The following is a 27824-nucleotide window of genomic DNA, read 5'->3' as shown; positions in this document are numbered from 1 at the left end:
TTGGACAGTAGATGACTTCTATTGAAATTTGGGTCACTAGTTGGTATGTGGGTCTACATGACTTACTGATGAAGTATGAGTTTTGTTCCTGTCCGTTGATTTTTGGCGAATTTATGGGCCTTGAACTTGGACATTTTGACTATTAAACGGTTTTCCGGAGGTTTTTTTTATGAGAGGCATTCAGATATTGTGCTAAATTTTGGTATGTCAGTCTAACTACATGACTTACAGATTAAGTGTGAGTTTTGTTCTGGTCCATTGATTTTTAGTGATGTTGTGGGCCTTGGACTTCATAATTTTCTCTAAAATAGCTGCTGTGCAGCTTCAAAGCGCTGTAGGGGGCATTGTGTTTCACAAACACAGGTCTTGTTCAACTATTTATTGTAAGAATCTGAAGATATCATTTAAGAGGTCACATTCAGTCCACCTTTCAGTCAAATCCCAAGTGTCAGTTTTACAACCAATCTCATTATGCAAAGATTCTTGGCTTTTATCCTTACCTTGCGAAAAGAAAGCGAACCAAGGTGTTTTTAATAAAATAAATTGATTGTTTATTCAGATTGAAGATGATTTGTATAAGATTCCTCTGTTCGATGCAATGTTTTATTTTATTTGGCTTTTTTAAAACATGAGCTTAGTCATCATATATGAGATGTTCAAATGAATAGAATGGGATGCATGAGAACTTGTAACGTTTAACTCAAAATGTCCTTAACTATTTAGTTTGCATGTATCTTAATTGATGCATATTTCCAAATATGCCTTTGCTAATGATTACTTCAGAATGAAATGTGCATGAATGCCAAGTTTTAATCAAATATAAACTATATCTTTTCAGGTAGTTGAGAGTGAATCATTTAGAAAAGTCAGTTGTACAGAAATCAACACACAAGAAATTAAAACTATCTCTGACCTTCCTGAACTGAAAGCTGCAATCAAGGACACCATTCAAGAGTTGATCTTTGAAAACAACATGCAAGAAGCCATGGACACATTTGAAGAACCTTATAAATCTGAAGAAAATACTTTATGGAATGAAGGCATTTCAGGTGAAAAAGATGATGTTCGAAATAAAGAAAAAGAAATCCCACATGATGATGAATATCAGGCAGACACCTTTGATGCAGGGTTAGTGCCAACATCTGATGATGAAAATGAGCTTATTCATTCACAAATCGATCATGTTGAGCACATTATTTTACCTGAAAAGTCCAGCGAGATTTCAACAACTGAAATTCTTATTCATCAAGCTACTGACTCATTTGAGGAAGAGATCCCCGAAATGAACGACATGGCTATACAAACTGATAAAATAGTTGGATCTGTGCCGGCATCTTTTAAAAACACACAAGCACATACTGATGGAAGCAGTGCCTTTGATCCAATGAATACTTCTGCAATAACAGAAGAGAGGTGCTCTAATGATGCAGCTGATGAAACTTATAATTACAATCAGATTTTTAATGCTGGAGACGATGAACATGATTCTGATGTTGATGTTGAAAATGATGAAACAACTGGTATGTACATGGGAAGAACTACTAACTTGACTGTTGATACAGCGTATGCCTCTGCTGCTGTGTCAAAATTAACTGGCAAATCCCCAATAGAAGTATCTCCAGATTATGTAGATACAATTGTAGGGTATTATGCTGGGACTGTAGATAGTGTTGATGATGCTGTTCATAAAAATGAAGTTAATGTAGGAGAAATTGTGAAGACCATAACAGAAGAATCTGCAGATTTAGACTGTTTTGAATGTGTAAGTAATGACACAGATGGACTCAACATTGATAGTGACATGGCTGACCCTGTATCTGCTAACAAACAACTAATAGAAGAGGTACCATATTCTCTTGACAAACATGATGACATGTTTGGTAAATTTGAGCACCAATTGGTAGACACAAATGAAACTTTTGAAAACATGTCCTTAAGTGATTCTTCACCTGAGAATATATTGGATTTAGCGGCAAAAGAGGATGCAATAATACTTGATGATAACAGGCAGGTAGAATATGGTCAAAATGTCAGATCCATGTCACCAAATGCAAAGAAACATATGCTAGAAAAAGCAACATTTTCTCTTGAAGAACTAGGAGATATGTTTGATAACTATGAAAAGCAGTTAGAACTCAGGCATGAATTGTACAAAGTTGTTTCTTCGAGTGATTCATCCCCAGAAGAGAATACGGCATATGCTCAGAAAACTCTGTGTTTGTCAACTGAATTTGAAAGGGAAAATACTGCAAGTACAGATAGAGAAGACCTAGAAAATGCTACAAGAGAAAAGCAAGATTTTTCATACCTTCTTGAAGAAGACTTTGAAAATCAGTTTGAAAGGGGTGCTACTGCTGCTAGTTTGCCTGGAACGCACACTATGTCTACATGGAAGCAAGAAAATCACCTATTTGTAGAGTTAGATGATGAGGATATAAAGCAAGATTCTGAAAGTATGATTGAAGAGGAAGACCTTGACTCTTTTCATCATGTTATGGACACTTTCCCAGATGATTCAGTAGAGCCTTACTATGAATCTGAAAATGTTGATGGTCAAAACCAGGCTGGTAAAATTGATGAAAATGTTTGGGATGATTTAAAAGATGAACCTGAAAATTCAAACAGTCAGGAGCATGTCCATAGAAACAATGGTGACATGGTTGAACATGAATCGAAAGATGATGGCCATCAGGATATTAAAGGAAAGATTGGTGAATTTAATGCTGATTATATTGAATCTGAAAGTCTTGACAATCTTAATCATGCAAATAGAATTGATGATACTAGATATTTTGGTGCATATGAATCTGAACATGCTAACCATCAGGACCAAGATGGTGGTATTGAAGAAGTGTATGATGATCATTTTATAGATGATTCTGAAAGTGTTGAGAGTCAGGACCATGTCTATAAAATTGATGAAGATGATGGGGATTTTGCTAAATATGAATTTAAACATCCTGACCATGTGCATGATGATATGAATAAAAAGGATGATGTTGATTTTAAAGATGATTCTGAAAGGTTTGGCAATCAAGAGCATGTAGAAAGATATGATGATGATACAGTCGAAGATGATGATGATTATGCTACAGATGAAGCCTATACAAATCAAGATAAATATGAATCTGAAAGTGTTGATAGCCAGGAACTTAGAGGCAGAATTGATAAAGATGATGGAGATTTTGGTAAACCTGATTATGCTTACCATCAGGATTATGATGGTAATATATGTGAAGATTATGATGGCCATGTTAAAGATCATTCTGAAAGTGTTTACCCTTCTTACCATGATGACAGATTTGATGCAGACCATGAGGATTTAAGTAAATATGAATCAGAAGATGGCCAGGACCATGCTCATGATATTGATGACGATGATGATGATGATCAAATTAAAGATGGCTCTGAAAGTATTGACAGCCAGGACCATGCAAATAGAATTCATGAGGATGATGGTGATTTTGCTAAACATGAATTTAAACATGACCATGGCGGTAGAATTGATGAAGAAGATGATGATCATGTTAAATACCAATGTGCTAGCAAAGAAAGCATTGATGAAGGTGATGGTGATCAGGTAGATTATGGACCTGGAAGTGTGTGCGTTCAAGACTATGAAGGCAGAATGCAAGATGATGGTAAATCAGAAAATGTTGAGATTGTGGTAAAGTCTTTTATTAATGACAATGATGGTGGTGATTGTGTTCAAAATGAATATGAACAAGCTGATTATCAGAACCATGCAGAAAGGATTGAAGATGAGGTTGTGGATAGTAGTAGGGAAAAGGATAATAGGAAGCAGGATGGTAACATGTATGAATTTGGCGGTGAAGCTGGTCATCAGATACAATTGGAATATGATGCAAATGAAAACATTGAATTGAATGATAGTTCAACTACTAGCTTTGATGATGGAGTAAATGATATTATGTTTAACTTCAAGAGTGATCATAAAATAAAGCTCAAAGATTTTAAGAGGGGAGGAAGCGAAACTACTTCAACAGCTGAACATAATAGTATAAGCCCAGATTCCAGTAATAGTTTTCCTTCCAGTCCTACAGATAGTGACAACTCTGAACTGGTAACAGTGATGGAAAATGAAATAAAATATAAACATGACCAAGAAAATTACAGTCAGGACAGAGCCTGGTTTGTTCAATCTAATGTAGTTCAAGATGATAAAAATAGAAGGGAAACACATAATTTAGATTTATATCAAAATAAATCTGAAGAAGACGTTTCAGATCATGATTCACATTTAGCAGGAAGTGGACATATTCTTGCCAGTGATATTGGTATAACTTCAGGTCTTGATGATTTTTTTGGATTAAATGAACCTGAATTTAAGGACAAAACAAGTGACAATGAGAATGCAGGTGTTATAAATGATGATAAATTTTATATATCTTTTACAGACAGTACTACAGAAGATGTTCCAAGTAATTCAGTCAATGACTATGATCCATTCAATTTGTTAACTGATAATCATGAGATGAATGAAAATGTGAATGCATTTGAACCATTAATTGGGAACAATAAACAAAATGAAATAAATGACAATGATCCATTTGAAAATCTTACCAAGTTTGATGAAATAAAGGACAATGTGACTGATGCTTTTTCTACTGAAGATAAAATTGACAGTTTAAATAGCAGTGATAAATATAATTTTTTCAGTAATGATGAAAAGGATCATGTATATAATGGTGCGAGTTTTCCAGAACAGGAGAATTTGCTTACAATCAGTTCAATGCCAGTTGAAAGTGTTTCTTCCATTGAAACTCCTGTTGAAGAAACTGTGTCTGGATTTTATGAGATAAATCCTGAAATAAACACTGGTGAACATGTCAAAGAGTTTATAAGCAATTCTGTTTGTGACACTAATTTAGGTGATATGGAAACAGGGTTTTATGTGGTTAACTCTGAAGAAAATGATTTGAAAGAGACTGTCAATTTTTCAATTGAAAAATTTGCTATTGATAAGGCAAATGAAATAATCAAGGATATTATACCTAAAGATGAAATGGAATGTAGTGTTTCTAAACAGGAGTCATCAGAAGCTGGTGTGTATGAATTCCAAGAACCTGAAAGAGAAAATTCTGACATTATGGATGATTGTGTTGATGTTAGAATAAGTCAGACACAAGGCATGGACCATACCAGTTATAGTGATAACTCGTATCAAGAAGGAAGTGGTTATTTAGACAATGATGCACAAAGTGCATTGCTTGAAACAAAAGATCCATCAATAGATACAGATCAGACACAAATGGACACTGGAAACAGTTACTCATTATTAGAGTCATTAAACTGTGAACAAGATGTTGGTCAATCAATTGATAGTATTGGGGAACCACGTGATATTATAAACATTGCTAAAGAACTACGGGTTGATCAGGCTCGAGCATCTATTAATAATGGTGAAACAGTACATGCAAATGAACATCAGGATGATGTCATTAGTGAATACAATGTTGTTGTTCATGAAAATATTGATATTGTTAATGCAGAAGAAGTAAATTTGCATGACGATAGCAATGATTTAACTACCGACATAAATCAAGACAATAAAGCAAGTATAAAAGGAAATAATGATACAATGGAAACTCTTAATGATGAAACTGAGGTTAATACTAAAATTAATAATGATGACATCCAACACACTGAGAGTGATATGCATGACAGTTCCGAAAATGATGATTCCCAGGGATTTAATGAGGTTGAAAATGTATGTCCTGCTGCTGAAGAAGATGACCATATTGATGAAACTGGTTTTGATCCTTCTGAGCTGAAAAACAAGCGTTTTATGATGAAAACTGGACCCGGCATGCCTCAGATAAGTATTGATTTAGCATCCAGTGTAGAAAGCAGTCTGTCAAATGATAGTGACAGGGAAGCTTTTATTGAAGTTGAGGCTGAACTAACAAGTGATTTTACTGAAGATGAGACTGAAATACATCAAACATGCAATGAGAGGGATGATGATGATGCTGATGATAAGGAAAATATAAGACCAAACATGAACGACGCTGAAAGTTGGATGAAAGTTGATACTGTGACTCCAGCAATTGATATTAAATTCGATTCTGAAAACAAATCAGGATCTCAGAGAGAATTGATTTTAAATGATTTTGATGCTGAGATTCAAGGTACTGTTCTACAAAATATTTCCATTGGGAGTGCATTCTCTCCTTTAGAAAGTCCCTGTGAGAATGCATTTGAGATAGGCTACCAGATTAACCCATTGATTCCAGAATACAACAATAATTATGAAGTTGATGATATTGGCGATTCAACAGATGAGGAAAGTGGTGACTTAAAAAAGAAACCATTTGTGAGATTTTCTAATGACATTATTACTGATGATCATGAAATTGAAAAGCTTAAAGAGCTTGCAGACAGCTTAGTATCTGTTGCTGTCCAAGATGCATTGTTTGAAGTAGAAAACTCAACCTCAGAAAAAGATGGACCTGGTGATGAAATAAATACAAAAATATTAAATATTGCTGATAATCTTGTAAAAGAAGTTATTACAGAAGCTATTGAAATTGTTGGAAACCAAGAACCAAATACATTTGTTGAATTTGAAATTGCTGATGCAATGAAAGAAACAGGCTTAGAAGAGGATGATTCAAGTGATTCTGATGATGGTAGTTCAACAACAACTGAAGGCAGCTACCAAATAGACGTGTCAGATGATCTTATTCTGGACTCATCACCAGAGAAAGAATTGGAAGTAGAGGAGACTCACCCATCTTCAGAAGCTGATCCCCAACTATCGCTGAGCATATCTTCACCAGACGATGATGTCTCTGTAGACAACTCAAGTTCTATAATTGACCAATCTGACCCTGCAATAGCTCCTAGTTTTAAGAAAATACCGGTGGATGGATCATACAGATCATTTTCATTTCCTGACTATGAAGATCATACCTTAACATCCAACTCACTTGATTCGAATACTGGTATAGTGTTCGAATTTGCTAAAGGTGAAAATGATGTTAATAGTAGGACATTCAGACAAAGTTCAGGGCTGACTTTGGTTAAGCAGGATACAATTGTTCCTGATATTGTAATAAGTACTGAAATGTCTCCAGAGTATGATGTTGAAGATATCACAGATTATGGAGCTGACATGAGCATGTCCGAAAATACTGAAAGCAAAGATGAGTTATCTGATGATGAAACAGATAAAAATATTAACTTCGTTACAACATATGTATCATTTGTTGAGGGGGAAATAGCTTCCATGAATACAACTGCTAACTTGGAAAGTCATCTTGGAGATGAAGCACTTGATAAGGGTTTACCTGTTAATGAGATTCAAGATGAGATTGAAGAAGACAATTTAGTTGATTTTAAATTAGAAGATGTTACCAGGAGAACTTTAGATCTAACCACTAATGAAACAGATGCATATTTGATATTGTCTATGTCTGCTGTAAGTGATAAAGAAGCCAATTATGAGGATTCTGTTGTTGCTAACACTGTTACTGTAGACCTCAGTAGCCAAGTTATTAGAAAGCAATCTTTTCAAAACAATGATGACACCTCAGGTGAAAGTGACAATATTGAAGTGTTAGTAGCTTCTAGTGCACAACGACAAGAGGTCCCAGCTGATAACTTTGATACATTTGATGATGGTATTCAATTGACTGGAATGGGTGAAGATGATTTAAGAGAGAATACAGGTGCTCACATTAAAGATATGATTGAAAAAGAGAACTTTAATGAAGTATCAAATCAGGTGGATTTAGGTGCAGGATTTGTTGATCATAAATCAAATAACAAAACTGGTGAATTTGATGTGTATGATGCTGCAACATTTTCTAATCTTTCAGAGAAACCAATTGAAATTTCTGAGTATTCAGAAAATGTTGTTGAAAAGCATATTGACCACTTTGTAGAACGTTTAAACTTTGTAGAAAAGACTGAACATGTGCAAAGTTTTGATGATGAAGTTTCTGAAATTGTTGAGCAAAAACAGTTCAGTGATGTTGTTAAAAAAGCTGATGACAACATGGCTGTAACTGGCGATGTGTGGAGTTTTGTTGAAAAACCTATTTCAAATGTAGAACTGTTTGATTTAAATTTTGTTGAAAATTGCACTGACAATGATTTAGCTATTGAGAAAGTGATTGATATGCCAATTGAACAAAAGACAGTTGCTAAAGATGAAAGTGAAGAAATCATAGATGACCTACAAATAAACAATGGTGAAACACACATTTCTGAAGCTCATGATCAGATGTTTGATGTTGAGATTTTAAATGAAGTCATTGAGCCACAAGGTGATGATATCAGAGTTGAAGAAATTGGTATAGAAAATAGGTCCACTCAAGAACAGATTAAACAAGATCTTTTGCTGAATACTGAAACATATAATCAATTGGTAGATGGTTTCAATGAATCTGAACTTGATAAGCTACACGATTATGATGACAAAACTTACTTTACTGGAACAGAAAGTGAGACAACACAAAGCCATGTCATACAGGATCTATCTGAAGGTGCTGAAATTCACAATCAGTTAGTGAATAATGTGAATGAGGATAAAAGTCATTTGTCAGGAGATGATGTGAACAATGAAGACATTACAAGAAGAGAAAATGCTTATGATGAAGATTCTACCATTGTTGAGCAGACAAAAGAGTTCAATGATGTTGAAAAAGCTGATGACAATGTGGCTGAAACTAACAATGTGTGGAGTTTTGTTGAAAAACCTATTTTAAATGTGGAACAGTTTGATATAAGCTTCGCTGAAAATTGCGCTGACAATGATGATTTGGCAATTGAGAAAGTGATTGATATGCCAGTTGAACATAAGACAGTTTCTAAAGATGAAAGTGTAGACATCATAGATGACCTACAAATAAACTATGGTGGAACTCACATTTCTGAAGCTCATGATCAGATGTCTGATGTTGAGATTTTAAATGAAGTCATTTGGCCACATGGCGATGATATCAGAGTTGAAGAAATTGGTATAGAAAATGGTTCTACTCAAGAACAGATTGAACAAGATCTTTTACAGAATACAGAAACATATGATCAATTGGTAGATGGTTTCAATGAAACTGAACTTGATAAGCTACAAGATTATGAGTTCTTAACTGACTTTACGGGAACAAAAAGTGAGACAACGCAAAGCCATGTCTTACAGGATCTCTCTGAAGATGCTGAAATTCAGAATCAATTAGTGGATAATGTCAATGAGAATAAAAGTCATACATCACAAGATGATGTGAACGATGTAGCCATAACAAGAGGAGAAAATGCTTATGATGAAGATTCTACCATTGTTGAGCCGACAAAACAGTTCAGTGATGTTGTTGGAAAAGCTGATGACAATGTTGCTGAAACTGACAATGTGTGGAGTTTTGTTGAAAAACCTATTTCAAGTATGGAACAGTTTCATGTAAGTTTTGCTGAAAATTGCGCTGACAATTATTTGGCAATGGAGAAAGTGATTGATATGCCAGTTGAACATAAGACAGTTTCTAAAGATGAAAGTGTAGAAATAAAAGATGACCTACAAATAAAGGATGATGAAACACACTTTTCTGAAGCTCATGATCAGAGTTCTGATGATGGTTTGTTTAATGAAGACATTGAGCCTCACAGTGATGTTATCAGAGTTGAAGAAATTGGTATAAAAAATGGTTCCACTCAAGAACAGATTAAACAAGATCTTTTGCTGAATACTGAAACATATAATCAATTGGTAGATGGTTTCAATGAATCTGAACTTGATAAGCTACACGATTATGATGACAAAACTTACTTTACTGGAACAGAAAGTGAGACAACACAAAGCCATGTCATACAGGATCTATCTGAAGGTGCTGAAATTCACAATCAGTTAGTGAATAATGTGAATGAGGATAAAAGTCATTTGTCAGGAGATGATGTGAACAATGAAGACATTACAAGAAGAGAAAATGCTTATGATGAAGATTCTACCATTGTTGAGCAGACAAAAGAGTTCAATGATGTTGAAAAAGCTGATGACAATGTGGCTGAAACTAACAATGTGTGGAGTTTTGTTGAAAAACCTATTTTAAATGTGGAACAGTTTGATATAAGCTTCGCTGAAAATTGCGCTGACAATGATGATTTGGCAATTGAGAAAGTGATTGATATGCCAGTTGAACATAAGACAGTTTCTAAAGATGAAAGTGTAGACATCATAGATGACCTACAAATAAACTATGGTGGAACTCACATTTCTGAAGCTCATGATCAGATGTCTGATGTTGAGATTTTAAATGAAGTCATTTGGCCACATGGCGATGATATCAGAGTTGAAGAAATTGGTATAGAAAATGGTTCTACTCAAGAACAGATTGAACAAGATCTTTTACAGAATACAGAAACATATGATCAATTGGTAGATGGTTTCAATGAAACTGAACTTGATAAGCTACAAGATTATGAGTTCTTAACTGACTTTACGGGAACAAAAAGTGAGACAACGCAAAGCCATGTCTTACAGGATCTCTCTGAAGATGCTGAAATTCAGAATCAATTAGTGGATAATGTCAATGAGAATAAAAGTCATACATCACAAGATGATGTGAACGATGTAGCCATAACAAGAGGAGAAAATGCTTATGATGAAGATTCTACCATTGTTGAGCCGACAAAACAGTTCAGTGATGTTGTTGGAAAAGCTGATGACAATGTTGCTGAAACTGACAATGTGTGGAGTTTTGTTGAAAAACCTATTTCAAGTATGGAACAGTTTCATGTAAGTTTTGCTGAAAATTGCGCTGACAATTATTTGGCAATGGAGAAAGTGATTGATATGCCAGTTGAACATAAGACAGTTTCTAAAGATGAAAGTGTAGAAATAAAAGATGACCTACAAATAAAGGATGATGAAACACACTTTTCTGAAGCTCATGATCAGAGTTCTGATGATGGTTTGTTTAATGAAGACATTGAGCCTCACAGTGATGTTATCAGAGTTGAAGAAATTGGTATAAAAAATGGTTCCACTCAAAAGCAGATTGAACAAGATCTTTTACAGAATACAGAAACATATAATCAATTGGTAGATGGTTTCCATGAAACTGAACTTGGTAAGCTTCAAGATTATGATGACAAAACTTACTATACTGGAACAGAAAGTGAGATAACACAAAGCCATGTCATACAGGATCTATCTGAAGGTGCTGAAATTCACATTCAGTTAGTGGATAATGTGAATGAGGATAAAAGTCATATGTCAGGAGATGATGTGAACAATGAAGACATTACAAGAAGAGAAAATGCTTATGATGAAGATTCTACCATTGTTGAGCAGACAAAAGAGTTCAATGATGTTGTTGAAAAAGCTACTGCCAATGTGGCTGAAACTAACAATGTTTGGAGTTTTGTTGAAAAACCTATTTTACATGTGGAACAGTTTGATGTAAGTTTCGCTGAAAATTGCGCTGACAATGATGATTTGGCAATGGAGAAAGTAATTGATATGCCAGTTGAACATAAGACGGTTTCTAAAGATGAAAGTGTAGACATCATAGATGACCTACAAATAAATTATGGTGGAACTCACATTTCTGAAGCTCATGATCAGATGTCTGATGTTGAGATTTTAAATGAAGTCATTTGGCCACATGATGATGATATCAGAGTTGAAGAAATTGGTATAGAAAATGGTTCTACTCAAGAACAGATTGAACAAGATCTTTTACAGAATACAGAAACATATGATCAATTGGTAGATGGTTTCAATGAAACTGAACTTGATAAGCTACAAGATTATGAGTTCTTAACTGCCTTAACTGGAACAAAAAGTGAGACAACACAAAGCCATGTCTTACAGGATCTTTCTGAATATGCTGAAATTCAGAATCAGATAGTGAATAATGTCAATGAGAATAAAAGTCATACATCACAAGATGATGTGAACGATGTAGCCATAACAAGAAGAGAAAATGCTTATGATGAAAATTCTACAATTGTTGAGCCGACAAAACAGTTCAGTGATGTTGTTGAAAAAGCTGATGACAATGTTGCTGAAACTAACAATGTTTGGAGTTTTGTTGAAAAACCTATTTTACATGTGGAACAGTGTGATGTAAGTTTCGGTGAAAATTGCGCTGACAATTATTTGGCAATGGAGAACGTGATTGATATGCCAGTTCAACATAAGACAGTTGCTAAAGATGAAAGTGTAAAAATAATAGATGACCTACAAATAAAGGATGATGAAACACACTTTTCTGAAGCTCATGATCAGAGTTCTGATGATGGGATGTTTAATGAAGACATTGAGCCTCACAGTGATGTTATCAGAGTTGAAGAAATTGGTATAAAAAATGGTTCCACTCAAAAGCAGATTGAACAAGATCTTTTACAGAATACAGAAACATATAATCAATTGGTAGATAGTTTCAATGAAACTGAACTTGGTAAGCTTCAAGATTATGATGACAAAACTTACTTTACTGAAACAGAAAGTGAGACAACACAAAGTCATGTCTTTAAGGAACTCTCTGAAGGTACTGAAATTCACAATCACTTAGTGGATAATGTCAATGAGAGTATAAGTCATACATCACAAGATGATGATAACAATGTAGACATATCAAGAAGCGAAAATACTAAAACACAAAGTCAATATGTGAATGATTCGTTATTAGATGATGAAACAAAGAAGAAAATGCCTTTATTCAAGGATGAGTCTGACGAAATTGAAGCTTTGATGGAGGTTCAACCAGCAAATGCTTATACCAAAGAAATTGAAGAAACTACCAAAGAAGTCTATAAACCACTAATAAAAGACAACTCTGAGGATAGCGGTTTTTCACTTGGAACTCGACCAAAACATAGAAGCAGTGAATATGTAACAAGGAAAGAGATTTTCTACACAACTTCAGGTCGCATGAGTGTCTCTATTGACAGCATTTTGGATCCTCCAACAGATCAGGAGTTGGACATTGCTGCCAACAGCCAAGTGACCATTGAAGAAGAGCCAAGTATGGTAAGCAGGTCATTTTACATATTTTGTAGTCTAAGTGCTTTAGTAGGAGCTATTGTAATCAGTCATTGTCTGGCCTTCAGCCCATATCATCCTGCACCCACTTTTGCATCAGACAGCAGTGTGTTTTTTTTTTCATTCAAAATCGGTCCAGTAATCGGGCCCCATTCCCAATGGAAAAAAATATACTTTTCCCAAATGGGAGCTAAACATTCCAAATGGAAGGTTTCCAAAAACAATTATTTTTTTTATTTTTTTTTTTTAGATATCAATATTTTATTCATCTCCCATCCATATAAGTTCAACCTTTGTAAATATAATAATGAAAACACTTTAATTATCAATTTTAAAGCATTTTTTAGCAAAACAACAACAACACTAATATCCCAATTTTAATTAAAAAGGGACCTGGCCCCATTCTCAAAATAGTGAAAAAAGCACTGGATAGCTTTTTGATTTACTGTTTATACGTAGTGACCCTAATTTGTGTTTTGAGAGTGTTTTGCACATTCCAAGTTGACTTGTTTTGTAAAAGAAGTGGTTTGCCTCTATACGTCTATAAGATTAATGAGTTGCGTTGAAATGTAACATTTTTAAATGCACTATATTTTTATATCAGTCATAGTGCTTTTTTTGTCCCCTACCGGTTTCACCGGAGGGGACTTATGGTTTTCACTCTGTCTGTCAGTGAGTCTGTCACACTTTTCTGGATCCTGCGATAACTTTAAAAGTTCTTAATATTTTTTCATGAAACTTCAAACATGCATAGATGGCAATATGGACATTATGCACGTCATTTCATTTTGTGCCTACGTCAAAAATTAATGTTGCTATGGCTACAAATAGACTAAAAATACTGCTGAAAATGGTGGTTTTCTGGATCCTAAGATAACTTTAAAAGTTCTTCATATTTTTTCATGAAACTTGAAACATGGATAGATGGCAATAAGGACATTATGCATGTTTTTTCATTTCATTTTGTTCCAATATATTGCTTGGCAATAGTCTTGTTTTAAAGTGGTTCCCCGTTTCACCAGCAGGAGAAATGTCTTTGAAGTCCTTTACGTATTGCAAGTTATATGTTACCACATTTGTCCAAGTGGAAATTATAGTACTGCAAAGCAAAGGCAAAAAATGTCTTAAAACAATCCTTCACCAAAACATTCTCAGCAAACGTCAGTTTATTGAGAAATTTGTGAGTTTGCGACTGTTTAAGGCAAAAAACGTCTGTCCTTGGAAGCTGCCATAATGAATGCATGATAAAAATGCTAGCAGAATGTTGAAATGGTTACCATAAATGACCATTATAATATTTGTATATCACTGTTCAAATTGTTATACATATGGTTAACTATCCTACAGGTTCTGTTATCTTGTGTTTACTTTGTCCAAGATCTGTGTCAATTTTGTTCCTTAAAAAGAAAACAACCTTTTCTTAATGTTAATTTCTACGAGTCTGTTTATAAAATCAATGAAGAAGGGCCATGTTAATTTAAATGTGTGGAAAAAGTCTCAGTTTAGTTTTTCAGTTTAGCAAAGATTGATAAGTGAAAAATAAAGTCTCTTTCTAAATACTGAAAGTGTGTATTTTTATATGCCCGTTCAAAACGGGACGTATTATAAGATCACCCTTGGCGGGCGGCGGGCGTGAGTTGTCCAGAGCAGTGTCCGCTCTCTAAATCAAATAGTTTTCATCCGATCTTCAACAAACTTGGTCAGAAGTTGTATCAAGACAATATCTAGGTCAAGTTCGAATATGGGTCATGCCGGGTCAAAAATTAGGTACCGGGGTCACTTAGTGCACTTCAAGGATTTAGCATGGTGTCCGCTCTCTAATTGAAGTAGTTTTCATCAGATCTTCACCAAATTAGGTCAGAAGTTGTGTCTTTATGATATCTAGGTCAAGTTTAAATATTGGTCATGCCGGGTCAAAAACAAGGTCACTTAGTGCATTTCAAGCATTGGCGGGCAGCGGTCACAGCAGTGTCCGCTTTCTAAATCAAATAGTTTTCGTCCGATTTTCACCAAACTTGGTCAGAAGTTGTATCTAGACAATATCTAGGTCAGGTAAGAATATGGGTCATGCCGGGTAAAAAACAAGGTCATGGGGTCACTTAGTGCATTTCAAGGATTTAGCACGGTGTCTGCTCCTATAAATTTAAGTAGTTTTCATCAGATCTTCACCAAATTTGGTCAGAAGTTGTGTCAAAATGATATCTAGTTCAAGTTCAAATATGGATCATGCTGGGTCAAAATCTAGGTAAAGAGGTGCATTTTAAGCATTTAGCATTGTGTCCGCTCTCTAATAGAAGATGACCTTCAAACGGGCATATATTGTGACAGTTTGGCACTCTTGTTCAGATAATAACTTAATGCATACATGCCATAAATTTTCAGACCAATTCCGGGACATTGAGCTCAAATTTGCCGATTTTCCGGGACATATATACATATAGCGATATATATAAACATATATGCATTTTTGGTACACATTTTTTTCACATCGTAAATCGCTAAGATCGAAAGCCTACAGTATCCGAACTACACTATATCTATTAACGTCAAATTAAACATTACTACTTCAGTAACTAGATACAAGCCACGTGTGTTTTCGTGTAAGAAAAGAGCACCAAATTGCTTTTGTGTACATGTCACATCATCTGCAGGAAGAAAAACTAAGAGTTAAAAGTATAATTTTCTGGGATACATTTAGGGTGTCCAAAAAGTAAGAGCGTCCGAAAGTCTAGTGCAATAACGGCAATTCACAATGGTGCTTACAATTGCGAACGCAATTCAAATTCACTTATTATTTTTATTGTTATAATAACTGGTGGTTTAGAAGAAGACAGAAATAAACCTAGTGAGGATGACAATTTTATATGCTTAATTTTTTTAACTCAACTTCTTTGTCAGTTTAACGTGCGAACATAACCTGCTTTTAATTTTTTACTCAACGATGTTGGACTTCAAATGTGTGAATAACTCCTTTGCACTTACGCAGAGGGAAATTATAACGTAGTATATTAAAGCCAATTAACAACCACATTAAACAAATGCCACCTTTTCAATTTGACTGCGAACGTGAGACAATCAATATGATAACAGGACCCCTGTTAATTGATCGATTTTGACACATAGCGTAGTCACCTATTCGGGTAGGCATTGCCATGGAGACGCTGCAGATTAGTGGGAACACAGATTCGAGGTGCAGTTAAGCCTAAGATTAGATACATGTATATATGGATTTTGTACAATCCGGGACAAACTTCTGGGACTGCGGGACACGTTCTTCATTTCGGGGACAATCCCGAACAATCCGGGACGTATGGCATGTATGCTTAATGTTTCCAAAGTCAATATGAGGGCAAACTGCCAAATATGAATAAATGAAAAAAATCATTATTAGCTCGGCTGTTTTTGGAGAAAACCCAAGGTATTGTCATAGCCAGTTCATCGTGTTGTTTCCTGTCGTGCCGTGTCATCCGCGTCGTGCTAAAACCATAACATTTTGTCAAGGTTTTGAACATTGGCTCTAAAATCAAAGTTCTTCAACCTACAACTTTGAAACTTCATATGTAGCTGCACCTTGATGAGTTTTACATGCCAATACCATTTTTGGGTCACAAGGCCAAAGGTCAAGGTCACTGTGACCTCTTAACAAAATTCAAAAAAATCTGACAAGCTTTCATTTATTCAAAACTGCACCTGCATCCGAGCATGGCACCCATTATACTGTGCTTATTATTATTAACTCGGCGTTTTCCGAGAAAACCCGAGGTATTGTCATAGCCAGCTCGTCGTGTCGTCCGCCGTCTGACGTCCGCCGTCGGCGTCGTGACAAAACCTTAACATTGGCTCTAAAATCAAAGTGCTTCCACCTACAACTTTGAAACTTCACCTTGATGAGTTCTACACGCCACAACCATTTTGGGGTCACTAGGTCAAAGGTCGCTGTGACCTCTAAAAAAAATCAAACAAAAATCTGACAAGCTTTCATTTATTCAAAACTGCACCCGTAGTCGAGCGTTGCACCCATTATGCGGTGCTCTTGTTATGCTATGTTGTAAATGATTGTTAAATATTAAATTTATTTCTCATCTCATGTGCCTCTTACATTACTTCTTTCCCCCAATTTTCCCTGTAATCTTCAGGGCTATATAGAACCTGTCAAGATCAGTGCAATTATGGTTTCTGTCTGGAAAAAGATGCATATTAAATTGTCTGTTGCTTTGGCATGTGTGCCATTTAACTGCTTATAATTTGATTTTATTTGGTCATCTCTTCCTGTATGGCTTTATGTAACCGTTCAATGTTATTTTACTTATTTAGGATATTCTTAATAAATATATACGGTATTGATTTAACTTTTATGTATTTTACTTATATATTTATAATCTGTGTCTGGTTTTAGAACATCTCTTTGCTGCCTATTTATTTCAGTCCTATGTGTTTTTACTTCACTGTTTTTAGGATGAACTATTTATCTGTGCTTGCTTTGAAACACACCTTTGCTGCCAATATATTTAGTTCCATGTATGTTGCTTCATGATATAGTATAAGCTTATATTCTATGTTTACTTTGTGACAAATGCATTTCATATAATGTTATATGTTCTTGTTGGACATGAGCTTTACAACTGAAATATGTGCTGTAATTCATGCTGTAGTATATTTCCTAGACAGAACTCATTGCATTGGGTTTGGCAGTGTACCAGCATTCCAAAAATGTTTATTATGCAGTGAAAGATAGCAGATGAATGGAAACTACATATTGATGGCTTCAAAGTGATAGTGGGGGTTGGATATAAATACTTGATACAAACTAGTTCCTTATACAGTTTTCTCTGATATAAGTTGTTGTATTGATATACATACTTTATATTAATTATGTTTGTATGAACAATATTGTGTCCATGTGTACAAGTAATTTGGTTTAACAAAGGCTGGCTTAAACACATTAACTGGGTTTAACAAAGTCTTGTTTTATCACAGATAGTGTGTTGTTCATGTATGGAAAGCATGTCTTAAGTTTGTCTATTTAAGTGTTTCCAAGTATGGCTTTGATTTAATTTAAACAAAATGTTGTAAATAGCTTGGAAAAGGTATAATTTGCATTTCGTAAAAAAATGGGTTTAACAAAATCTGCCAGCATAAAAGATATTTGGGATAACACACTGTTCTGATGTTAAAAATTGCTTGTCTGTAATTTGTAGACAACAAACACAGGTTGCCTGTAGTTATATGACATCATATGGTTTATTGAACCAGCTTGCTTGTAGTGAAGTGTCTTGGGTGTTTATGATACAGTGGTTGCCTGTAGTGTAATATTTCATGGACTGAATTTGGTTTGGCAATGCACTAGCATTCCAGCTAAGTCCATAATGCAGAGAGAGATAACTGAGGAATGGTAACTACATGCTGTAAGCTGTGATGTAAAGGAGTTTGGATATAAATACAAGTGCATTGATAGATTTTTGTGGATTGAGAAATAGCAGTAAGTGTTTTATCGTGGTTTGTTGTTTCCATTTGTATTGCAACTTGGAAAGGAAAATGGTTAAACATTGAACCATGTGATGTTAAATAATCAATTATTATGATATATACAAAGTGTAAATCACTGGTGATAACTTGGTAACAATTGGATAATTGATAATGCACTGTTTGATATTGTATGGCATAATGTGCATTATAACAAATTGAAAGTTTAAAAAATTGTGAACTTTAATAGTGAGTTTGTTGATTCATGCAATTTCCATTAGATTGAATTGTTGAAGATCCCAGATTGGTTCTGTCATATTCCCTAAAGAGAGCATCGGAAGTAAATGATGTCATGTAATATATATGTTAAGAGTTGGGTTAATTAGGCATAAATGATAAAAACTTGTAACTGAACATGATTAAACATCTGACGCTTCGATAAAAAGATGGCAATAATTGAAATGAATGAATAGATCCGTTCACACACACAAAATACATAGACATATGTATGCTTGTACCTAAATACATATATAAATATGTATATACACATTTATAATTGTAGATATTTATTTATGTCCTCATAAACATTCGTACATAATTATTTAAGTGCTAGTGCATGGATGCAAAAAGAAAACCTCAAGAAATTACACCAACAAGACATGGAAATGAAGTATATTCACAAATAGTGAAAACACATTTCAAAAACATTGATTTATTAACAAACAAACAAAAAATAAAAATGTGTTGATTAATTAACAAACAAACAAAAAATAAAAATGTGTAATGTATATCTCCCTTAAGTCTCCTGCCTTCTTATTTATGTTTCTAATTTATTTTAACACTTCCTGCCGTTATAATACGAAACATATGAGAACCATACTGTAGTACGCATGTGTTTGTTTAATTGTTTTTGTAAACTTGCAACTTATACGTTAACTGGCCAAATTATAGACTGAATGTAAGAAAGATACTCCGTTTGATATGTGCTTGATCAACATGATAAACTTGAGTATGATGAATATTTATAATTATTTGATAGAATACCTGTCAAGGTATGGATGGTATAATTACTGTGTGTTAAACCTCCACCCCTAATCCCAGGCTCTCAAGAGAAACAATATGGTTGTAAGAATTTTAGTTTTTTTGGTTTGAACAAAAGTTCATGATCAAAGTTCAGTTGTTACTTGAGGCTCAGGCAATCAATCTCCTTGGGCAACTTAACACATCAATCCTGACATCTTAAGCTTATAGAACAGGCTATATAGAATTTTTGCATTGATATGAAGCATCCCAATGCATGTTTTTCAATTACAAACCGTTAAGGCTGTACAGTATTTTGAGGCAAATTTTACTGACAAGTCTCATCATCCCAATGGCATGTGCTGTAACAGCTCTGACATGATCTGAAATTAACCATGAAATTAATTTGCCTAGACAGAAGTGCTTCCATAATCTTGTCAGACCTGTTGTATTATTACAACAGAGGTTGGAGATTTCAGATCTGATGTATTAGGTCAGAATTAAGTGATTTAAACCATTGATTGTTATATAACTCCGATGGCAATTTCTGCACAGGCATAGTTGCAAGGACAGAAAACAGTAATTTTCACTGATAAAACAGCTCCAACATCATAAAGTATAGTCACTGTAACCATCTGTTTAAAACAGGTTTGGCCACTGCATTCTAGTGTTAAATCCTTCCTGACTTGGAAGGATATTTTATTTATGCATATTCGATTCTGTGTTATTTGTCTGTATCATTGAACCTTTTTATACCCCCGGTAGGGTGGCATATAGCAGTTGAAATGTCCGTCAGTCCGTCTGTGCGTCCGTCTATAAACTTTAACATTGCCCATAACTTTTGCAATATTGAAGATAGCAACTGATATTTGGCATGCATGTGAATCTCACGGAGCTGCACAATTTGAGTGGTGAAGGTCAAGGTCATCCTTCAAGGTCAAAGGTCAAAAAAATAATCAAGGGAAGTAACAAGTTTTAAAGGGAGATAATTTCTATTAATCATTTGGCACGTACAGATCATTTTCACAAGGGAAGTAATATTTTTTAAAGGGATATAATAAATTATTATTTTTTAAATCAAAGCAGTGCATTAGGGGGCATTGTGTTTCTGACGAACACATCTCTTGTTATACCCCCACAAACAAAGTTAAGGGGGGAATATAGGAGTGAACTTGTCTGTCTGTCGGTCCGTATTAAGTGTCCACTCTCTAATTCAAGTTGTTTTTATCCGATCTTCACCAAACTTAGTCAGATGTTGTATCTAGATGATGTCTAGGTCATGTTTGAATATGGGTCATGCCGGGTCAAAAACTAGGTCACGGGGTCACTTAGTGCCTTTTAAACATTGAGCATGGTGTCCACTCTCTAATTCAAGTAGTTTTCATCCGAGCTTCACCAAACTTGGTCAGAAGTTGTATCTAGACGATGTATAGGTCAAGTTTGAACATGGGTCACGCCGGATCAAAAACTAGGTCACGAGATCACCTTATGCGTTTTAAACATTCAGCATGTGGTCCGAACTTGGTCAGAAGTTTTTCTAGATGATCTCTACGGCAAGTTTTTACATGGGCCATGCCGGGTCAAAAACTAGGTCACGGGGTCACTTAATGCATCACAGGGTCACTTAGACTGTGAGTGACTCACAGGCTGTTCTGGTTTTATGCTGTTTGCACTTGGCCATTTTCACTTTGCTTCTGAGTGGGAAAGGGTTAAAATGGCTGTCTGTCCTAGGATTAAAGAAACCCAAATAATTCTTATCTGAAGAAGATTTTTCATTCCAATATTTTATTTTTAAAAAAATGATGACTTCAGTAACAGAGGGGGTTATAATGTGATAGTCAAGATGGCGACATCCATGCAGAGGAAGGTATATTTCACTGTTTTATACTCTTTATTACTTGTTTTAATTTTTCAAATGCCACTCACTTTCAAGTCATATCAGTAAAAAGGTGATAAGCATTTATTTCATATTAATTTTCCCTCTATATCTTGACTTTACTCACTGCAAATTGTCAAAATGACCTAATTACTGAGCTGCACTAAGAAAATTTGTGGGAGTAGAGTTGATTCAAAGCGAATTTTAATACCATTTAACACTAATCACTTGTTTACTAATATGGCTGGAAAGTGACTATCATGTGATACCCCTCTGAGTAAACAAAAATGCTCTTTAATTAATGATAACATCTTTGGCCAGCACTCATGTAAATATTATTTAATCTTTTAAATGCCATCTGTGGCCTTGTAATTCCCATACCAGGTTGAGTGTTGTTAATTAAGACACTGCTTTCAAATCTCTTAATAGCCAACAGAAACTGTGGGTAATACAGTGTGAACTCTTGTTGACATGAGGGCTGTCAGTGGCAATTATTGAGTACTTCCAGGAGATTGTGCAGGAGCTAGTATAGTCTTGGACCAATAAACCCATAGTCCCATATACAAAACTTAAATTCTAGTAACATAAAGTTAAATGTCATGCTTAATGTTCCATGACTTGCTTGTACCAGACTATTCTGAACAGCAATAATCAGTTATTAATTATTGTTGTACATTTTATGTTTATGCTCATTTGTTGAGTTGTTTTATATTATTGAAAAGTGTATTAAAATGTTGATTTATTCTTATCAATTTTGGCAAAGTTGGGCATCATTGGTAATTATTTTCATTTCACTGTGAATGATGTTATGTTTAAGTTATCTAGGTTACTTAATTTTTCCATGCTTGCTTATACTTGTAAAATTGTCTATATTAAAATATTAGCATAACCTTTAACACCGGGGATGAACAACTTTTGTCACGTGACCACAAAAGTCAACGCAGGTTGTTGAATTACATCAGGAATCCCGCTCCGTCAGGTAATTTTCATCTTTTTATAGAGAATATGTTAAAATTTCTGGACAATACAAAGCTTATGACATGCTTCATACCTTTTCGCATATTAAGACGCATTGCACTTGTTTCGAAGCTTTGCAGTTTTTAAGAACACTTCGACACAAACTTTAGATTTTCGATGCAAACGCAGTTTGATTTTATATTTTTTTACTTTCCATTCACGAATAAATCATATTTCTAGAAAAATGAGAGCACACGATGCTTAATTTTTGATGATTTATTGTATTTGCGATATAAGTTGTTGTTGTTATATTTAATTTGGGCAGTTCTTGCTATTTCAAAAATTTACAAACGCGGGTTGGTTGAGCAAACGCAGTTTGCTGAAGCTGGATTATGGCAAACGCAGGTTGGTTAAGATTACGGAATCCGGATAGTGACATCTATATTCTTGCCCTTCTTTCATCAAGGGCGACACACGACACACGAAGCGATACACGATATTTTGCGCGACAGTCGCGGCGACGCGCGATATTTTATTATTCAAATATCGCCCATATTATCCGAATTTCGTGTAACGCGGTCTAATTTCAGACCGCGACACACGACACACGAAGCGATACTCGATATGTACTGTTCAAATCAAATCATCATCAACATCTTCATCATCATCATCTCCATCTTCATCGCCATTATCATCATAAAATAAATCGCGATTCGGAGCGGAGTATTGTAAAATGAAGATCTCAAAAGAATTGAAAAATAATTTGTCGGAATGTTATTTTTCTCATGCTGTTTTGTTAGTTGTCCAAATATATTTAATATTAAATATTATCTTAATATTAAGATTTGGTAGTTAAAGAATGCAATTTGAATGAACACAATTGTATGCATATGTTTTGTGATTACATTTTATTGTCTTTGCTTCGGATGATGTCAAGCTGAAAAACTCGCTCTCAGTAAATAAGATGGTAAATGTTGTAAAATAAATAGTTTTCGATAACAAATATCATGTTTCAGGGACCACGAATTTGACATTCCAAAACGGAAGGAACCTAAACGAAAATTTGACACCGTGTCAACAAGCAGAAACGCTCTCCAGAAGGGAACGTTGGGTGTCCGATGGGAGAGGGCAAGACGAAATGACAGCAAAATGCTTCTAACATCAAAAATGGGAATTGAACTTGACCCGTAAAAGGAAATCATAATATCATACGACAGTTTGTAGTTCTTTAAAAGACAGCTGTCATTTTTGATATTCGTTAACCAACGTTACCTATATTGATTCCGTGTAATGCTACTGAATTTGATTTTGTGTTGCTCTTTCTATGTTTATGCATTGAGGAGCTACCAATATTGGGGCCGTATAATATGCTGCCTATATTGACGCTGTGGGATGCTTCATTTAACGAGGCCTACCGGTATATTCAACCTTTTTGGGGGATTTGAAACAACAACAGACATATTGGATCTAACTTTATTTTGTTTGCTGTTATTTGTTTCAAGTTTTAAAATTACAGTTTCTAAAAAATGCCATGTATCTTGTATCTTGTTAATTAAAAAAAAGGTATCTTTCTTTTAGTTGCATAATGATAAATAATGTGGACCTATAAGGAGAGAGGTATCATGAAGCAAATAAAACAATCGATTCCTCTTATTCTGCAAGACATAGTTTTCATTTTAGGTGTATACCATTATCTTTTGATCCGAAAATTTAAATATAATAATAACTATTGACCTTTACATGGGCGCCTTGCAAATCACTAGTGTCTTCATATTGGTCATACAATATAATGTCTTTATGTGTAACGTGAGAATCCTGACAATCTTACAATATGATTGTTGGAGATAATACTTAAAATAAAGCTGAAGGCATACTACATCCATGACATAGTACACTTCACCGAGATAAGTCTAACTATACTGTGAAAAACATTGAAAAACCCAGCGGTTGAACGCAAACAAGATCAGTGTCTTTAACAACAAAACGAACCAAACATATGCAGATTAATTGTTTTATTGCTGCAAAGAATATCCCGTATCGCAATAATAGCTTATACGCAAAACATTAAACTGGCCTATGTGCAACTTGAGAAGGAATTACAGATTTACATGTAATTGTTGACAATTCGCACAATGATTCCAATGAGACAAAAAGCTAACTCACCAAAAATATATTTTAATCATATTGATTCGAAATAGATAAACAAAAATCGCAGATTACAAATGAGTCTCGCTCTGTGAAAAGGGGGTTTAATGCATGTGCGTAAGGTGTCGTCACATATTAGCCTGTGCATTCCGTACAGGCTAATTAGGGACAAACCTTTCCGATAAACTCGATTTTTGCTCAGAAGAGACTTTCTTTTAACAAAACATATCATAAAAGCGGAAAGTGCCGTCCCTGATTAGCCTATGTGGACTGCACTTTACGCACATGCATTAAACCCCCTTTTCACAGAGCGCGGCTCAAATGTATATTCCAGCGGATATGGTGAGATCAACAATAATCACAGATAATCAACATAAATTACAATGATTTTGAAAAGATCAACAATAATCACAGATAATCAACATTAATTACAATGATTTTGAAAAGATCAACAATAATCACAGATAATCAACATAGATTACAATGATTTTGAAAAGATCAACAATAATCACAGATAATCAACATAGATTACAATGATTTTGAAAAGATCAACAATAATCACAGATAATCAACATAGATTACAATGATTTTGAAAAGATCAACAATAATCACAGATAATCAACATAGATTACAATGATTTTGAAAAGATCAACAATAATCACAGATAATCAACATAGATTACAATGATTTCGAAAAGATCAACAATAATCACAGATAATCAACATAAATTACAATGATTTTGAAAAGATCAACAATAATCACTGGTTATATAAATCACAATTAATCGGTTGAGATCAACAATAATCACAGATAATCAACATAAATCACAATGATTTTGATAAGATCAACAATAATCACAGATAATATAAATCACTATTAATAGGTTAAGATAAAAAATTCACAGATAATCAACATAAATTACAATTATTTTGATAAGATCAACAATAATCACAGATAATCAATATAAATCACAATTCATGGGCTGAGATCAACAGTAATCACAGATGAGCAATAATGAACACAATAATTTGTATGAGATCAACCATTATCATAATCATTTTAAATTAGAATGATAAATATTACAACAATAATCTTATTAAAAACAGGAATATCAAACAAAACAACACAAGATAAACGATATGAAACACAATGTTTAAGACGCAAAAACACGCGTAATACTATATATTATTGTATGACAGTCTGTATTTTCAATAATTAAGAAAATAACCACGGCACATTGGTAAGAATTAAAAATAATTCTTGGTCTTATCATCGTCATGCAACAGATGACTAGGCCCGGTGCTTTGCAGATCTGTGCTTTGATAGACTACTGCGGTGCCTGTACCTCTTTTCACACATATCACAAGCAAAGTTTTTCTCTCCATTGTGGGTGGCAAGGTGGGCCTGAAGGTCAATTTTCTCCCGGAGCGTTGCATTGCAAATTGAGCAGGTAAATTGCTTTGCAGCAACCTCCTTCCGGACGTGACGATTCAGGTCATCTTTGGTTGAAAACTTTTTGCCGCATTGTTCACAGGGGAACGGCTTTTCAACACCATGAATGCTGCATCTATATAACAAAAACAAATGGAACTGTTGAATTATTATTCAATACAGAAAAATACACACAGAATATTATCCATAACAATGTGGAACTTAACAAAATGATGGTCGTCAGAAGCGCTCCAGATAAGGCGCGTTAACGCGTATTTACGCATTTCAAAATCCAAAATACGCATTAAATAATATGTTTAAGGGTCCAATTACATACGTGAAGTATCGGAACGCGTACATTCTGGATTTATACGGTGTAAATTCCAATTGTTCAGTGACAATTTGCATTGAAATTTATCTGGACAATTATGGTCGTTAAAAACTAAATACTATAATGAGCACACCAATATGCACCACACTAGTAATAATGTGTTAAGTGTTTTAAAGCCGGCTTTTTTCGAAAAAACCATTCAAAACATTTTAAATAGTGCTTTGCAACTAGGTTATAAAAACATACTTTCGCTCAGAATGCAATGACCTATGTTGAATTGTATCTTGATTTTTAAACCGACAGAACCTAGCATTGTACTAAAAACAAAAAAAATACAAACCTGTGTCTGTTGAACGCCTGTTTTGTGTAAAATGTTTTTCCACAACAGGCGAATCGTCCAGTCCCTCTGTGGCGCTTATCATGAAGCTTTAACCCCCACTTCGATTTAAATGTCTTTCCACAGATTTCACACACGAGCGTCATGTTTCTGTAATGAAAGAATTACTTTTTGTTAAAATATATTTCTAAAATGTTTTTATAAAGTTTTAAAGACTACACCAAAAGAGATATGAAACGCAAGTGATTGGATGTGACACACTATCTGCTATTCTTTTCGTCACAGTTCAATAAACATGCGTGTTTACTAATGCACGGGATTTTCGTGAGTTTTGGCGCGTTTAGCGTCATTCGAGGTCCGCTTAAAGGAGGCAACGCACGTTGTGGTTCAATATACTTGTAACAGTACTTAATGTGTTGATAAGCATATTTCCGCTCTGTTTAAATGTCCTCAATTGAAGTTCCGTAGTCATATATTGTGTTGAATAGTTAATATTTTCGTATTTGTAACCATATCATATTTTAGAAGACTTTCAAAAATGTGTACAGTGTGCGTTTCATTATCCTTTGAATATTCTCGCAACCTGCGTTTGCCATTTCCTATTGCTCAAGAAATACCAACCTGCGTTTGCAAAACAAAACAAAACAAAAAAATAAGATATTTTTCAATTTGCACCGCTATTTTTGTCATGAATCTTATTAAATATATTAAAATGAAGTGTAAAATCATACTAATTCAGTCGTTAAACCAATATTGTTGAAAGAAAATCATCAACACCACATAAACAAACAGCGTTTGCAATGCATTTCAGAATTTTGTGTCGAAGTGTTCTCGGAAAGTGGAAACAGTAAAGGCAATGGAATCATTTCAAATAAAAGTTTATTTAGTATACTGTGTCATAGGCTATCACTTGTTAAAAACTGAAATTTTGATTATATGAAAAAACAACAAAACTTACCTTAATGTACAAGATTACAATCTGTTTCTGCAACCGGCGTTGACTTTTGCGGTCACGTGACAAAAGTTGTTCATCCCCGGTGTTTAAATGCACTTCTGCCTCTAAAATATCCATTGATATAGAATAACATAGCCTGTGAAAAAGACGACATGGCTACAAATTCCCTTCACACACACCAGAAACTGCGGGTAATCCAATGTTAACTGCTACATGTATTTACAGACCTCAGGGATCTGTGTAAATTGACCATTTCTGGTGGCAATGATTTCCAGGATGTGCTATTACCCCTGGGCCTGTTAT

General features: G+C 34.5%; 2 protein-coding genes and 2 long non-coding RNA genes across 15 annotated transcripts in view; 3 read left to right on the top strand and 1 right to left on the bottom strand.

Annotated features, from left to right (window-relative positions):
* LOC127849954 (uncharacterized) overlaps positions 1–4365 on the top strand; it is a 118501-nt gene extending 114136 nt beyond the window's left edge. The window contains exons 11-12 of the mRNA XM_052382694.1: positions 839–4298; positions 4352–4365. Coding sequence (XP_052238654.1) covers positions 839–4298; positions 4352–4365 — 3474 coding nt within the window. The remainder of the gene's footprint in view (positions 1–838; positions 4299–4351) is intronic.
* The window catches only part of LOC127851804 (protein PFC0760c-like), a 61891-nt gene continuing 38315 nt past the window's right edge, over positions 4249–27824 (top strand). For 3 of the 12 annotated variants that reach the window (XR_008035962.1, XM_052385683.1, XM_052385684.1), the window contains exon 1: positions 4249–12994. Coding sequence is in view for 11 of the 12 variants with exons in the window: in XM_052385683.1 (XP_052241643.1) it covers positions 4496–12994 (8499 nt within the window). In the remaining variant the exon portion in view is untranslated. The remainder of the gene's footprint in view (positions 12995–27824) is intronic. The other 9 variants (XM_052385691.1, XM_052385692.1, XM_052385693.1 and 6 more) reach the window with 9 other exon arrangements.
* LOC127851810 (uncharacterized) lies at positions 22255–23975 on the top strand. The gene is made up of 2 exons (XR_008035965.1): positions 22255–22344; positions 23339–23975. It is a non-coding gene; the product is annotated as an uncharacterized LOC127851810 (long non-coding RNA).
* Positions 25153–27610, bottom strand: LOC127851808 (uncharacterized). The gene is made up of 3 exons (XR_008035963.1): positions 27525–27610; positions 26570–26716; positions 25153–26034 (listed from the first exon to the last, which is right to left on the bottom strand). It is a non-coding gene; the product is annotated as an uncharacterized LOC127851808 (long non-coding RNA).

Source organism: Dreissena polymorpha, chromosome 11, assembly GCF_020536995.1.
Source record: "Dreissena polymorpha isolate Duluth1 chromosome 11, UMN_Dpol_1.0, whole genome shotgun sequence".
In the NCBI taxonomy this organism is placed as follows: domain Eukaryota; kingdom Metazoa; phylum Mollusca; class Bivalvia; order Myida; family Dreissenidae; genus Dreissena; species Dreissena polymorpha.
The sequence above is the reverse complement of the archived record's forward strand: the minus strand, read 5'-3'. Positions and strand labels throughout refer to the sequence as shown.